The sequence below is a fragment of the Orbicella franksi genome, chromosome 13 (assembly GCF_964199315.1).
Source record: "Orbicella franksi chromosome 13, jaOrbFran1.1, whole genome shotgun sequence".
NCBI lineage: Eukaryota > Metazoa > Cnidaria > Anthozoa > Scleractinia > Merulinidae > Orbicella > Orbicella franksi.
The window spans coordinates 8,837,969-8,853,265 of NC_138157.1; the positions used below are offsets into that span (position 1 = coordinate 8,837,969).

At 39.1% G+C, this 15,297-nt stretch overlaps 2 protein-coding genes across 2 annotated transcripts; one reads left to right on the forward strand and one right to left on the reverse strand.

Moving 5' to 3' along the window:
- The first annotated feature begins 620 nt into the window (after positions 1-620).
- Positions 621-5,454, forward strand: LOC145465619 (uncharacterized). The gene is made up of 4 exons (XM_081449399.1): positions 621-1,245; positions 2,839-3,019; positions 3,342-3,390; positions 3,982-5,454. Exons 1-4 carry the CDS (start codon positions 696-698, stop codon positions 4,468-4,470), a joined length of 1,269 nt encoding a protein of 422 aa, XP_081305525.1. The 5' UTR covers positions 621-695; the 3' UTR covers positions 4,471-5,454.
- Positions 5,455-6,390: 936 nt separating this feature from the next.
- LOC145465622 (NADH dehydrogenase (ubiquinone) complex I, assembly factor 6-like) lies at positions 6,391-15,059 on the reverse strand. Its single transcript, XM_081449402.1, has 10 exons — positions 13,360-15,059; positions 13,160-13,259; positions 11,841-11,921; positions 11,413-11,454; positions 11,174-11,230; positions 10,951-11,053; positions 10,194-10,327; positions 9,262-9,363; positions 7,406-7,462; positions 6,391-7,055 (listed from the first exon to the last, which is right to left on the reverse strand). The coding sequence occupies exons 1-10, from the start codon at positions 13,482-13,484 to the stop codon at positions 6,930-6,932; spliced, it is 927 nt and encodes a 308-aa protein (XP_081305528.1). The 5' UTR covers positions 13,485-15,059; the 3' UTR covers positions 6,391-6,929.
- Between the last annotated feature and the right edge of the window lie 238 nt (positions 15,060-15,297).

Here is a 15,297-nt window from a genome sequence, read left to right on the forward strand (position 1 = left end):
TTCATCTTGCCAGCTCACAGAGCTAGCCATATAATAAAGGGGGGGTATTGCCTTGACGTTGTGGTCAACCTAGAAGTCAGCAAGAGACACATCTGGTCTTTATAACATGGCTTGAAAAGTAGCACCCTTGAAAGATTTGTGCTGTGTTTGAGGGTAAATAAAAGTTTTGATCATGAACTTTAACCAATAATATTACATTTTCATGGTATATAAAAATAGTACTTGGGACACAGTGGAGTTAGTTCAAAGTCGGTGTTTGAAAATAAATGTTTTTCTTTTCCACTTCTCATTTTTGCCATGTATGTCCCGGGGGTAGGGGCATTTGATCGGCTAATACGACCCTTCGGTGGGGCATTAATTTGAACACCATTTTGTAAATGTGAGCGACGAAAAATTATGTTAAAAGCCGGAGTTGGGGGAGGGGGTGTCCAGGGGGATGCTGAAGTTTTTAATTGACTAGTTTATATATTAACGTTGCTCCCAGTGATAGAGTTTTGTTTTTGTTGTACTGATAAAACTTATTTTAACCTGTAGTTTTTTTTTCTCAGTGTAAAATTAGTTTTTATTTGTAAAGTAAAATTGAAACCCGGAAAAAGGAACTGTGGCTCAAAGAAAAATACAAATTTCCCCGAAACCCCAAATCCCTTAGCCCCAGCTCCCACTTCTCCTCTACTCCGTTTCCCATTCAAAACAATATGGCGGACGACGACAGTGGAAGTTGTATGCTTGAGCAAGCTTCGTCTGTCTTTGCAGAACAGCGTGATGAAGCTGCCAACAAAGCCGATGAAGGTTGTAAAAAGGTGTTTAACTTCGAACTTTCGCGTGAGACGTGTTTGATGTGTGGACTTGAACATGATAGCCCAGAATTTGGACCATACTGCGCGATATGCCACGACTTTTTGTACCCGAATGTGTTGCTTGTTTGCGAAAGAGAAACCGAAAGCATGGATTTTGCAACGTCTGGAGAAACTACATCGTCAGAATGTACAGTGTCTGAGAGCAAAGAAAGTGCTGTTTGCTGTGAAGGTGTTCCAGAATCAGAAGATAGCGGTTGTGAGAGTGAAAGTGAAACTACTTCAGCAAACGATTCTGCTGACCGGCTTGACTCCACTTCAATGTCAAGATACAAACTTCCGTATTTATCACTTTATGAACGGGTCAGATCCCCGAACTGCATAGCTAAACGGCTCGCAAATGAGCTAAATTTCGTCGAAGAAGATTTGTTTGGGACATTACCTCCAGAAAGTGAGTAACTTTAAAAATCGGTCAGTGTTAAAATTATGCAGACTAAGGACCAGAAAACTGCAGACCGGGGGTGAAATTCAGGCTGAGGGTAAAATGCAGACTGCAGACTTTTTAATATCGGGTAGTTATCGAGTGCTCACCGTATTAGAACAGGATTGTTCAGGCTAATTGTAGTGAAAGTCTGCACTCTGGTTAGCCTGGATAACACTCCAGTTATACTGAAGATCACTCCGGTTAGCCTGAATATGATTCAGGCTAATCTAAGGGCCGATTTACACAATACGACTTTGTCGCATGCGACAAGTTTATGACAGGCCTCCAACATGATTTGCTTTGTGTAAATCAAACCTACAACTGGCTTATGACTGTTGTTTATGTCAAAAAATTGTAGTAGGATTTCAAAACATGTTTTAAAATGCTGCGACAATCGTAGCCGAAATCAATAGAAAATGACGTATATTTTGTGACAAATTTCCACTGAGTGGGGGACGAAGGAGAAGTTTTCTTGCACAAAATGGTAGATGAAGTTGTTGACTGATTCACATGAAGTCGTTTCTCGAAAAGTACTGAATGGATTAAAACGAAAAACATCTTGTTAGAAAGTTTTTTCAAAGCGCAGGACGGCCAGGACAGCTAAAATATTTGTTTATCGTTTGTTAGAACTTTCACTGTGTAAATCCCGGTGCAAACTTTTGCATATTTAATTTTGTAACTGAAAATGTCGTGCGTGTGTAAATGGTCTTAAGCCATGCTGTGTTGTAGGCCTGTCGTAAGCTTGTTGCATGCGTCAAAGTCATACTGTGTAGATTGGCCCCAAATAATGCTTCATTTAGCCTGTTTACAGTTAGCTCTCAATGATAGAAATGGTAGCATGCTTCAGTTAAAAAAACTGTAGTCTGCATTTTACCCTCTGTCTGCATTTTACCCCAGGTCTGTGTTTTACACTAACTGTGTAAAAAATAATGCTGACAAACTATTGGTCTTTGTTATTTTTATATGACCTACTTACTGTACCACCATTCGGCATATACTGGTTCATGAGCGTTTATGTAACCTGTTCCAGGTTTTCAGTTAGTTGGCAGAGGGGTAAGGGTGGGAGCATCAGTGGAAAAAACAGTTTGAGAATTACTTGACATTTTAGAATAAAATAAAAGTTAATGCCACTAAGCAAGACCGAATTGAGCCTGCATCAAGCCTTGTCATCTCCGCAACCCCATACCACATGTGACTCCCGTATTTGGTTTATGTCAATTAGGCATGCTTTTTGCCTTGTGAATCTTCGTGGTCAACCTATTCTTAGAAAGCTGCAAAGTTGGAAAGAGTGGCACCGTACTTGGCCACCAAGTGTGAACATAATCTAACTGCCCTTGGGTCTCTGATGATGGTTCACACTGATTAGCAATGATTTGTAATGAGGTTGGTGGCTTTCAGATGATGTGATGGGGCCATTTTATGCTGTAGTGTAGAATATTGTTGCCAAGCTAAAGTGAAACGTCAAATGCTAAGAGTTTTATCTTTAACAAGTTCCTTTTTGGTTGGTGATCGATGTATCATTATGTTCAGACTTGTTAACTGAAGTTCTTTTTGTTCCAGTACTCCTCATGATATTTTCCTTTTTGGATGATATATCACTGTGTATGGTGGGGCAAGTTTGTCAGTGGTGGCACGAATTAGCAGGCGAAAGTGACGAGTGGAAGAAGCATGTACTTGCCAGGTGGCCTTTGTTTACACCGGACAATTCTATCAAATCATGGCAGAAACTCTACATAAAGATGTAAGTGATCAGAGTTAATTTATCACGGGTAGTATTATTTTACAATGTGTTCTATTTGTGGGGCGTAGTAGAAGAAAACTCTTTTCATGTTTATTTCCTTGTTAAAGGGACACTATCATAAGCTTGACTTTGAAAAGTGAAAACCCAAGTACATTAATTTTGTTCATTCTTGGGAACCTAAAACTAAATGAAGTTTTATTAGAAATCACTAAATAAGGGTACTGAAGCCATGAAGTGACTGTTATAATGGGTTGCATGTGCACTGGGTTGTGATACCAAATAATTTGTTGACAAGCTCATTCTGTTTGTAACAATCTACTAGGTTAGAAGGTGTCACCTGCAGAAGGTGTTTTGAACAAGGATGTGTTCAAGTAAGTACAGTTGTAAACCTTGACAGTATATCTTACTTAGGAAACAAAAAACACCTACATACTGATGCATGCACACTACAGTACAACATGGCACTGCAGCAACTTCTGCCTTCTTGCGGCTTCTTGCAATTAGATTTTCAACTTCTTGCGCCTTCTTGCGGTTGGACTTTCAACTTCTTGCGTTTCGAATGTTCTTGCGGGTAAACCGCAAAAACACAACAATTTTACTTCTTGCAGTGGCTTGCGTGTTCTTGCGGTGCAAGAACTTCTTGCATGTGATTTATTTTTGGGCTGTACTTTTAGTTTGTGTTTATTAGGAAGTGCAGGTATACAGTCACTTTGAAGTTTAACAGGGACATCTAGTTAACAGATGTTTAGTACCAAACAAAATTGTAGTTATATTATTCAAAAATGTTATTTAAAAGGGTGGTTTATATGAATGGACCAGCTCACTAGAAATTCTTTGCATTTTATGCTGTGACATTCAAGTTAAATATACCAACTCCTGCAATACTGTTTTTCTTTTGCATCAAATTTAACATTGGACTCCCTCAACTTAATTTTACTAAAATCACATTGATTTCTTTGCAGCATTCTCCTGAAGACAACCTTGTTAACACATGGAGGAACAAAAGACTAAAAAGTGAACTGAAAGGACTGCTCATGGATCCCCCAGAGGGTATCCGGGCGTGTCCATTAGACAATAGTTTATCCTATTGGCAAGCGTCAATTAAGGGCCCTCCTGAATGTCCTTATGAGGGGGGCTTGTTCTTTCTTCACCTGGAAATTCCTAAAAGTTACCCCATGAGGCCACCCATTCCCAAATTCGTCACAAGAATTTTCCATCCCAATGTCAGTTACCACGGTGATATTGGTATGGATATGCTGAGGCACAACTGGAGTCTGGCGCTTACAATACCCAAGGTGTTGGTCAGCATTCAATCACTGTTGACAGATCCGTATTGTGAAATATCTATGGAACCTGAAATTGCTCAGTTATGTGACAGTGACAGAGAAGAATTTGATAGGATAGCCAGGGAATGGACTGTAAAATATGCACAAATGTATATGACTTGTTGATTTACAAAAATCAATGTCCAGTCACTTAAATAGCCCCTATGCGTGATGACATCAGACTAGTTAAAATCACCACCAAGCCTCGGTTTTAAAAACGCAAATTTTAAATTTTATCACGAACTAATTCACAAAGCAGCAATGATGAAAAGACTACCCACATGAAAACAACACTAGGGCAACAAAGGTTTGAGAAAATGTTGCGCAAACGAGTCTTGGTGGTGAATTTTGAGCATGTTATGTAATCACGCATAAGACCTATTGGCAAATTTCTTTGTTAGTGAAGAGTGAGTCAATTCTTGTCATATTTTTTATGCGGGTATTTGTGATTCCACCTGAATTCAAAGGTGCAATCTGATAATTTTTTTCAAACATGTGATATTGTTAGTCAAACTACAGACTATGAGTAGTCGGTAACTTCTTGCAGGCTAGGAAAAGAAAGAGACTGCTCGCAGTCTAGTCAAACTAGTCAGAGCTTATTTACTGAGCAACAAGGTCAATACTTTCCTTTACTCACTTTCAATCAGGTGGCATGATTTTAATAGAATACCATAACAGAAGATAGCCAGGAAAATAGTTATTTCCATTTGATGTTTACACCTGATTTTACAAGTCGGTATGTGTGAAAAATGTACTTTTAAAATAGTATCAGTTATACTGAACAATATTAAATTTATCTGATCAGAATCTCAACTTACCGGTAGGTAGAACAAGCTTAGAACAAAAGGGAAAAGTACCAAATCAGATCCAATAATAAGGTTTTTTCCCTGGGGAGGAATCCAATGTGAAAATATCAAGGATGCTTGTCGTCTTGCTTAGGGTTGTAAATCACGTATTCTGGTCTCCTTTAGGGGTTTAATACAAATTTTCTGACAAGCACCCGTAACCTTTTCACATGGGGCTCCCCCCTTGTTTTTAGACTATTTTGATAGCAACAAAAATATTGTGTTTAGTTAGATTCCAGAATGAAATGGGCTTGTGAAATGTAATGATTTAATTCAGAAATGCACCAGTTCAATTGAGGAGTTACATGTAACTCACAGGGAAAAATTTGACTGTGTTAACTGACAATATGTTTTCTAAAAAAAATAGCCAGTATTCATTAGCTGCAAATATTTGACTAGCAAAATTCAATTTAGTACAAAGAAATTATGTTCTAATACAGCTTTGTAGACATCTTGTGTGCAGGTAAAGTAGGGGAACTGAGCACAAATCATACAACAAAGTTAATTAAATGTACTTTTTTGAGAGGTTAAGTGAATTTGCCTGAGATACCAGTATTAAAGGGACTAGAGTTTCATGGTTCGGCACATGTCTGTATTATTTATTCGCCTGTACACGCTTTTTGGCACAAGCCCAGTTTTCCATTGTTTATGAACCAATAGTAAACAAGTTACCTAATTTCCAAACAGCCATAAAATCATCAACCATAGAATAAATCATATGGGTCAACACTAAATTCAACAGTTGACAGCATAGGTAAAATCCACTGAAATCTTCTCAGAATTTTGGTCATCAGTCATTCTGCCACATGACTGAACTACATCTGAATGGAGTTTTTAAAGCGATAACACCGATAAGAAGCAAACAAAAGTATTTAGATTTAGAGACATGCGCCGAACAGTGAAACCCTCCCTTAAATGATTGCTCAGGGTCCAGTTAGACAGTACCACTTTCCTACATGTACCAAGTATACAATAGAAGAAATTGTTGTGTGTAAATCAACCATATAACCTGCTTACAATATTATTGTTGTGTGTGACAAGAAAAATGTTGTAGGATGTTCAAACATGGTTTCACGCCCCACAACAATCAAAATGTCATTAAATCTTGTAATTTGAATGAATTGCATGACACAAGCAGCGCACACTACAAAAGTTGTATATGACAACATTTAAATTGGCTAAGGATGAGTTGTCTGTCTGTATCTCCTCATGGAGAATTGGGCATTAATTTTAATTTACTAGGTAAAGGAAGATCTTTTGATATGAAAGGTGAAAATATGATAATAAAAAAGTTCCTGTTCAGATATTGTTGCGAGACATTTTTGTAGTAAATATTCCTGTATATCCTTCTCTACACTTCACTTCTTGCGATTCTGTATCCATACATTTGCACCCAATAACCATGGCAGTGAAGTAGTATCATGTCTTGCTCCCATCCAATTTTGGAGATTTTACAGATTAATGTTAAACAAGTACTTCCTATTTCCACAACACCCACAATAATTGCAGTACTCAGTGATTTCATGTTCCAAAGAATTGATTGAAGACCTTGCAGTCTTTTTTCCAGCTGTGAATAAACTATTGCTCCCATATATTGAATATGATTGGTTTGATGTCAAACTGTGTGCAGTGATTTGACATGCTTCAACCATACCCCTCTTCCTTCTGTCTTTTGCAGCCTTTCATCCTGTGTCTATGTCTCTTGTTCAATAGTGTCACTTATTTCTTAATTTGAAGTTGTTAAAACCCTGTCCATGCATGTTTTAACAAAAGAAATGGCAACAAGTGATTTCGTTCTCTCAGACTGGGATCAAAGATATTGAAGTCTGCTTGTTGAATCTTTGTCAGATATGTCTGACATGAAACCTAAAAAGTAAGAATTATTAAGATGCTGTGAGGGAACGGTAAAATGACAAATGACATCATTTGATACCTACAGCTGTCTAACTCTAGAACCTCTGAAACCTTTACTTGAAGTAACATTTTGGACATTTTTGCAGGGTTTGCTTGGGAAATGTTTTCTTTTAATATATTACATTTCCCTGGTCTTAGCAGTTGTAAGTTAAAAATGTTGCAGTACAAAGCCCTTGTTGGTCAAATGAGAAATGCCCTAAGCAGTGGCCTTAATAAGTTATTATGTAAATGTGCATGGCTGAATTTTCATGCCCCACAAAGTACACACGCTAATTTGTAACTAGTACAGATTGTCAACTCACTATTGGCAAAAATGCTCTTGATGCAGCTTTTGGGGCCTTTGACATCAATGACTGTGCCTTAAAGAAAACAATAATAAAAAAATATAGATTTAGCCAAGCCTAAAAGCGGAGCTCCTGAATGATTAAATAATTAACCATAAATGAAAAGAGGATATTTTCCCCTGGATTAGAAACTCAAAAAATGATCAATGGTGAGCATATGATTGTTCAGTGTGTAGTCTCACTATTTTTTCTAGTTACATCTTAACAAACCATACCTAATGAGTATACCCAAGATTGTAGAAATTATGCATACAACATATCAGGGACCTTCCAAGAGATGACTGTGCAAGGAGTATGTCGGAAGAAAAGTCAACAATGCATCAGGGTTTAATTTACGCCAAAATTTTGCCTTTGCATGTACTTCCTCCCTCTCCCCCAGAGTAATAACTTGGCTTGAGCTCGCAATCCAATCAAAAACCCAGATCCTGGTCAGCTGTGAACTTCAAAACAACACGCAACCTCAATTAACTCTTGACTTGAGCTCACAATATGGTTACGTGATACTGGTCAGTGGAAACCTTGTTTTGACAACTGTCAATTGTAACATGGATGTCCAACATCAAAGATGTACCTATTGTAATGTTACTCTTATTTTTCAAGTTATGGGGCTTGGCATACGGATAGATGGAGGCCAGACGTACATACGGACAGTCATGTGACCAAAATTTTTGAGATCAATTGGTTATCAAATTTTCTAAGGTATGGGGCTCCGCTATGAATTGCAGGTCATTCTTGACCTGTAAAGATCTCTTTAGAAGCAGGAGACAAACACAGAAAACTCAAAAATATTAATGCAACCGCTTGCATACTACTAGCCATTGCATCTCTGTCAGTAAATACCATAATGCCCTCAGTTCAACATGAGCCTCATTTCTAATTCACACTACCCCTTGAGTGCCATTTTTTAATAAACGCCTCCTCCCAATAAGGACCTCCCAGTGAAAGGGATATTTAAGACATCGAGAAAGAATAGACTGATTAGAGGAACAAATTATCATGTCTGCTTGCTCATCTGAACATAGTATTGAACATTATGACTACCAGAGCTTCTATTGTTACTGCAGTTCTCGAGGTAAAATATCGATTGTTTTTCATTTAAGTATTGTGTCACATTAAGATGTGTATGTTCAAAAGAAATACATGTAGGTACCTAACCCTTAAATTAGCACCCCGTCTCCAATAAGTGCCCTACAAAGAGCTACCAATCAATTAGTGCCCTGAGTGCTAAATCGAATTGTTACAGTGGGTGTAACAAAGTGGTACACATACAGAGAACTTTTACAGTTGTTGTACGCATACATGTAAACATGGCCAACAGGCGTTCTTTACTTTGTGTTCCAGAATGTGGTGCACAGCCATAACACTCACCCCTTGCACATGTAGGTGTGGAGGGTTCACTTGAAAACAGTCAACACTGCTGTTATTCAAATCTTGGTAATTGGAAAGTCAAGTCTGCACACAAGCCAAGTGGCCCATCAGGCCAGTGCTTATCTCTGGTTTCTGTAGCATAAAGTGACTAGGAATATTTCCTCTCCCCCTGCCCTGCTCCCGCCCCCCCCCCCCCCCCCAAATGAGCTGCTAGTCCATCACAGGGTTATTCCCCTGCATATTTTACATTTGCCAGTACGTATTTATACACCTGGGTGGAGAGAGGCACTGTGAGAGTGAAGTGTATTGACCAAGAACACAACACAATGACCCCAGCCTGGGCTCTAACCCAGACCACTCAATCCAGAATTGAGTGCACTAATCATGAGGCCACTGTGCCTCCTGCAGATCTTGGTGAATGTTACATGTAAATCTAAAATACGTACTGTTGAGAGATGAGAGTGTGCTAAGCTGGCCAGATCATAAGCAACATCTTTCACTGGCTGAGTTGTCTTTCCTCTGATAATATCCTCCTGAGATACACCATACTAAGCAAAAACAAAACATAATTTATCACCTGAGAACAAATTATGTAGATTTCAGTGTGCACTTAAATGTAAAAAGGTAAAGTCTGCCTTGGACCAAGTGAGCCATACCACAAAGTGGTTTCCATAGCATTGAGCAACCAGGATCACTATCTTTATTCCCCCCTCGATGGGATGCTAGTCCCTCGCAGGATTATTCCCCAGCATTAAATTTGCCAGTACCAATTATAAACAATTATTGGATGAGGTTTTTGTGATATCCAGAATAATCAAGGTCGAGGTAGGGGTTATCAGCCAAAGCTGAAGGCTGAGGCTGTTTTATTATACATTGAACAAAAAAAATGGAAGTTATGTTTTTGCTTCTTCACGGGCGGCAAGCAACACAAAGCATGAACTTGATATGATTACCCGTGACCTTGAGTGTCCTTGACATGATTGTGGTATAATCTGCAGAGATGACGTCACAGGCGCTGATTTCGAAAATTCACTGTACGCTCTCGACCAATCAGAAAAGAGATAGTGAGTTCAATGTATAATAATACACCTTACTGGAGAGAGGCAAAGAGAGTGTGAGAGTAAAGTGTCAATTAATTACCCATCCACCCAAATTAAAGCCAGACTGCCACAACAAAACGTTAGGTGGCGTGGTGGCCTAAATGGATCAACATGCTCATGGTCATGCATCACTGCAGCTCAGTCAAAAAATCAATGATGTCGCTAAGATTTGAAACATGCAGAAATTCTTTGCCCCGGGTGGGTACTAAAACCATATCATATGCACCCAGCTTCCACATTTTAATCTACATCTTATAATTTTAAAACTGATATTTCACCTTGATCATAACGTTATTGGGCATGTAAACTTTTCCTTTGTTACCATGGAAGGGTGTAGCCCTCAGTAATGTTACAACACCTATGGCTTTCCCAAGATGACTTGCAGCATGGTCTGCTTGTACATCTTTAACCCCTGAAGGATAAATATGACAATTTGTGACCACTGAATTACCAAACTACTCTTACACTGCTGGTGTCTCTGTGGTTCATTTTTCTTGGGTAGAAGGTTTGGGTGAATCTGCAATTTGATTGGTCATGGTGGCAAAAATTAATCACACCATTGATCTCAGACATCTGTTGAAATGGCTTTTTTTCAGGCCGTTTCACCTACTGCTGGTTTCATTCACAGGATTTAAAAAAGTGATCACCTGATGGCAAACATCTCTTGGTGCAGATGGCCACAGTTTGCAGCACAGCTGTTGCAAACTCCTCAAAAAATACCAAGTTCTAAGCAAATCTTATCCATGCGATGAATTTTGCATCTGTTGAACTCTTCTCTGAAACATATCTTGGATGTATCTTGCTAGAAAGTACAAAACTCAACAAACTTGTAAGCAAACAGTGAAGCAACTTCTTCAACAGCAGAGATTCACTCATTACACGATCATAACATTTGTCATCAGCGGGGCGTGCAAAAAAAAGTCATTTCAACAGACAAACTTATCATCTCGTATTCCATTCAAATAAAGGAATAACAATCATGTTAAATTTATAAAACTAAATGTATTGATACTTAACAACAAAAAAGATGGTTACCAAGACATTCTAAGATAAGATACAACACAGATGACACTGTGTTTTCACTATGTTCCTCCAAAGCATTTGTTGTTGCATGTGGCCTGTTGTCAAGACTTCTCTCCTGTTCATAAGATACAAAACCCTTTGCTTTTAATCATACTAAATGATTAGTTCAACAAGGCTGTGGGAAGCTGAAGATGATCCCTAACCAAACATTTAAGATGTATGATCAGAAACTTACTCTTGCATCTATAAGTCGTGAAAACCAGCCCTTGGTAAGTTTATGCCTTGCAATGGCCTGAATGAAATAAAAAACTGGCAAATTACAAGCAGTTTAAAATAAAAGAAAGAAACAATTTGTTTGTATTTAGACATACGGCAACATGGAATCCATTTCTAAATTCCACGTGCTCGTTGTACTATTAACAAGAAATCAAAACTAATTAAGATGCAGAAACATATACAAAAAAAAGAGCTAACCTCAGCTAATTCCAGTGCAACAGGCTGTTGAGGGGGATTCCCCTAGAAATACCAGGACATAGCTAGTTAATATTTTAAATAAAAATTCAGTGTCCTACAAATAGTCAAGAGGGTTGTCAAAAAGGGCCATATAACCCTCAACACTTGTTATGGCTCATTTTGTTTGATGGGCCCTTGATGCTATGGGTGAACTTGTTGTAGTTGCTACAGTTCACCCTTAAAGTGACAAGTTTGTTACACAACCTGAGTATCAAGGCTACAGGTAAATCAAAACTTAATGACAGCATTGCAAAAGTGTCCCTTACAAAGAAGACAAGACTATCTGCAAGACACATTATTACGCGCTCTTTTTAATTCTACAAAAAGCAGTTTGAGTCTACTCATGAATGAATTCTATACATCACTATTTTATGAAACTGCTATTTCACCTGGAAAGTGTTTTCCAATGAGTCCCTCCAGAATTGCAGCCTCATTTTTCCTATGGTTGGTTCACTTACAATATCTTGGATCTTGATTTCAGAAAAGCAGGAATCAGCATTCACATAACAGGAGATCAGTGGCAAAAATTTAGATCTGCTTTTAAGGTGGGGGCCTGAACATTTTGGCACTTTAATTTTTGCAGGAACAAAGGAGAGTACATAACAACATTTTTGGCCCTTCTTAGTTCTAGTCTCCAGAATTTGACCACCCTGAGATAGACCCTCATTATGTAAATTTTTTTTTCCTGATGTTTCCTTCCTTGGAGAGTGGAGGGGAGGGGGCACTCCCTTATATGAGCTATAATAATATTATAGATATGTGCAGTCCCAAAGTGTATGGTTTTTGAGTGGTTTTGGTCTGAAAGGAGTAAGGATTTTGACCATTTTGGTTTGAAACTGTGTGAAATAGGGTTTGTTTAACACTCTGGTACAGCCCTTTTTAAATGTTTATGCAAATGGAAGCTATTTCTGGTTAGCTGGGTCATATATTAGAGCCACGTACTAATGTTAGAGGTCTGAAATGGGGTATTGATTTATTGCTTAGGTCTGAAATAGGGTGTGGAAAATCACAGATTTTGGTCTGAAATACAGGTTTCAAGGTTTGGGCCACCCACTCCCTGGCCCCCCCTCCCCACCAAAATCTTTGGGTAGTGTCCGCTTCCAGTTTCCTGACAGTTTATTTTTTATACCATAACTGGATGGGAATATTTATCATCATTTTTTTTCTTTACAATTTTCTGTTTTGCTGATTTTTTGAAAGGGGTTTGATGTGAGCTAAGTACAGTACTACCTCATTTTGGCGGAAAACTTGCCTGGTGGGAAGAAACCAGTGGGAATTGGGTGAGAGGGGTGGGGGGAGGGAGGCATGCAGTTGGGAGGTGACATGAGATCGTAACTGGACTGACACAGCAGCTGCCATACATGACACTGATTAATCTAAAAATTGTCACGTCTGTTGTCTGCAGCTCCTTTTCTTGAAAGCCAGCCGGAGCGGACCTTACATTCATTCGGTGGTGGGTAATTTTTATGCCAGCAGCCAGACAGAAGACCACAGCAAAGATCAAATTTAATGCGCAACTTTCGTGCATAGTAAAGCAAGTTTTGCTACACTTCTATGACCACCGTGAGGCGTAAGCCTACCTCCCAATCGGAAGCCTGTGACTGAACATGAATGTAGTTCGTCAAGTCAATTCATCTTCATTGCCACATATTTATAAGCCGATACCTTATGGAATGAAGACCACGCATGTAAGCTTATTGTTACTCACCCGAGCCAGCTCAACATTGAATGCCCGCACAGCAAATGCTGCTGTTCTGGAACTTTTAGGCAAGAGCAATACACACAGGTAATTCTCGTAATCCAGATTCCTATATTTTCAACATACGAACGAAGAGGTCTATAAGAACCTTGTTCCGTGCGTTTAAATGGACGCATGCTATGAAATAACATGAAATTGAAAATGAATACCTGACCAAGTTGACGCAGTACTGGGAAGCACTTTGCGTTGTATTTGCCAAGTTTCTTGCCCCTGTCCGAAAGATTTTCCGGCGAGTTCGTGCAAAAACCCCTCTTCCATTCGAAATGGCCGCCATATTGCTAGTCACCAGGCTTTTGCGGTTTCCGTCGCAAATTTCGCGGGAGGGAATCGCGGGGGGTTTGGCACTGCTAGGAAATATTAATAATTAGTAGAATTCTAGTAGTATAGTAGTATACTAATGCAAATGCTACAATCCGATTGGCTCAGCTACTCGTATACTATCCAGTCTCGTTTCCAGAGTCTTCATTCCCCTTGACCAGCGGTCGGAAAACGAGAGCTCTGGGAGCAACCTTTTCAGGCATGTGCCGTAGATGCAGACTGCGCAGTGAAACCGGATAGGCAGAATCACCACAATTCGGTTATTTCAAAATGGTTGCTCCCAGAGCTCTCGTTTTCCAACCATCGGTCAAGGGGAACGAAGACTCTTAGAATGAGATTGTATACTATATATCAGCCATTAGAGTACTGTGGCTGTCGACCGTCCACAAAATGCGAAGTTTTTATCGTTTTTCTGAAGTTTTGGAAAAAAGTTTAGATGTAAATGGATAATTAAATTCCTGAGAAGACTAAAAGAAGGACATTAGTGGTTTCTTGACTTTAAAAGCTTGAAATAATTGAAAAAATGGGTTTATTTTGAGCTCATAATCTAATTGTTAATTAGTACATACCACACAAGTGAAAAGTGCTTTTCGCGCACTCTGATTGGTTAACTCCGAGGTGATTAGCAAGTACTATTCACCTCCGAGCAGCCGGCGCGAGAGATTTTAAAATTTCTGACCGCTTGTTACACATAAAATAAAGTTTTGGTCTGCTAATTGTTCAGCTTGTGTGGTATATACTAAAACAATAATTATTATTCACCTCAGTGTCGCTGAAAGTGATGGATATTTACCTCCACGTCAGTGAATGATTGTTGATTCTTCATTGACAGGCTTGGCAGGCACAAAAGAACTGCTTCTGTTGTTTTTAAAAAATTCTGCCTGAGAGGCAGAGATGGAACAGGTGGTGGTTGAAATTAGGATCTACACTCCCCAACATGAAAAATTAATTTTTCACAGCTCAGTGTTCTTTAATGAACGTTCTACTTAATCTGTTAGAAAACTATTGGGCAGCCCTGATGGATTTGTGGGTGGGCAGGCTCTCTTCGTCATTCTGACAGGGATATATGGGCTGTACCTTTTGAGGAGGGAGGTTTTGAAAATTGTTTTCTGATACCACTCGGGGCTGGCTCCAACCTCGTTCCCAGGGTCTCTCATCTTACCGCACCCTGGAGCGAGCGAGGAGAGACTCTCCTCGCTCGCTCCAGGGAACAGTAAGATGAGAGACCCTGGGAAGAAGGTTGGTCTGGCTCCTTATAAGGGTACATTTTACAAAGAAGTAAATAAACAGTATTAGATGATTTGCATGATTAAATTATTACACAACAACTACCAGAATCGTCCACCTTTTCTGTTTCTTACGCTAACAGACCATTTTACAGTTGTCTGCTAAGAGACCTGGCCTTTGGATGGCAGCGAGGCTGGAGTTGACCTTGTTTTGATAGAGACCTCATTGTTTTTGTCATGTAAATGCACCTAGTTAGCATCAGAACAACTTTTTTACACAACAAAGGCAGTGATGTCTGTATCAAAACAAGTGTAAGACGGCCAAAACGGTCGACGTAGTTACGACAGATACGAGTGTACGCTTTACGAGTTTATTGACAAACAGCGAAGACAATAACAAATAAACGGGAACGAGTAACACAAGGGTTATTGAGAATATAGCATTCGAACTAAACCAGTGCTTGACTTGAGAACTTGAGTATAGCTCAGAATAAACCAACTGAATCAACTGAATTTACTGAACAAATGGTTGCCAATTTATAA

What these genes read in the sequence shown, in the direction of transcription:
- LOC145465619 (XM_081449399.1), top strand. Translation starts at nt 696, where the DNA reads ATGGCGGACGACGACAGTGGAAGTTGTATGCTTGAGCAAGCTTCGTCT. An exon ending in TGGGACATTACCTCCAGAAA is followed by an intron (nt 1,246 to 2,838) that starts GTGAGTAACTTT and finishes TTTTTGTTCCAG; the next exon opens with TACTCCTCATGATATTTTCC. An exon ending in CAGAAACTCTACATAAAGAT is followed by an intron (nt 3,020 to 3,341) that starts GTAAGTGATCAG and finishes ACAATCTACTAG; the next exon opens with GTTAGAAGGTGTCACCTGCA.
- LOC145465622 (XM_081449402.1), bottom strand. Translation starts at nt 13,484, where the DNA reads ATGGCGGCCATTTCGAATGGAAGAGGGGTTTTTGCACGAACTCGCCGG. An exon ending in CCAATAACGTTATGATCAAG is followed by an intron (nt 9,364 to 10,193) that starts GTGAAATATCAG and finishes GTTTTTGCTTAG; the next exon opens with TATGGTGTATCTCAGGAGGA. An exon ending in CACACTCTCATCTCTCAACA is followed by an intron (nt 7,463 to 9,261) that starts GTACGTATTTTA and finishes GTTTTCTTTAAG; the next exon opens with GCACAGTCATTGATGTCAAA.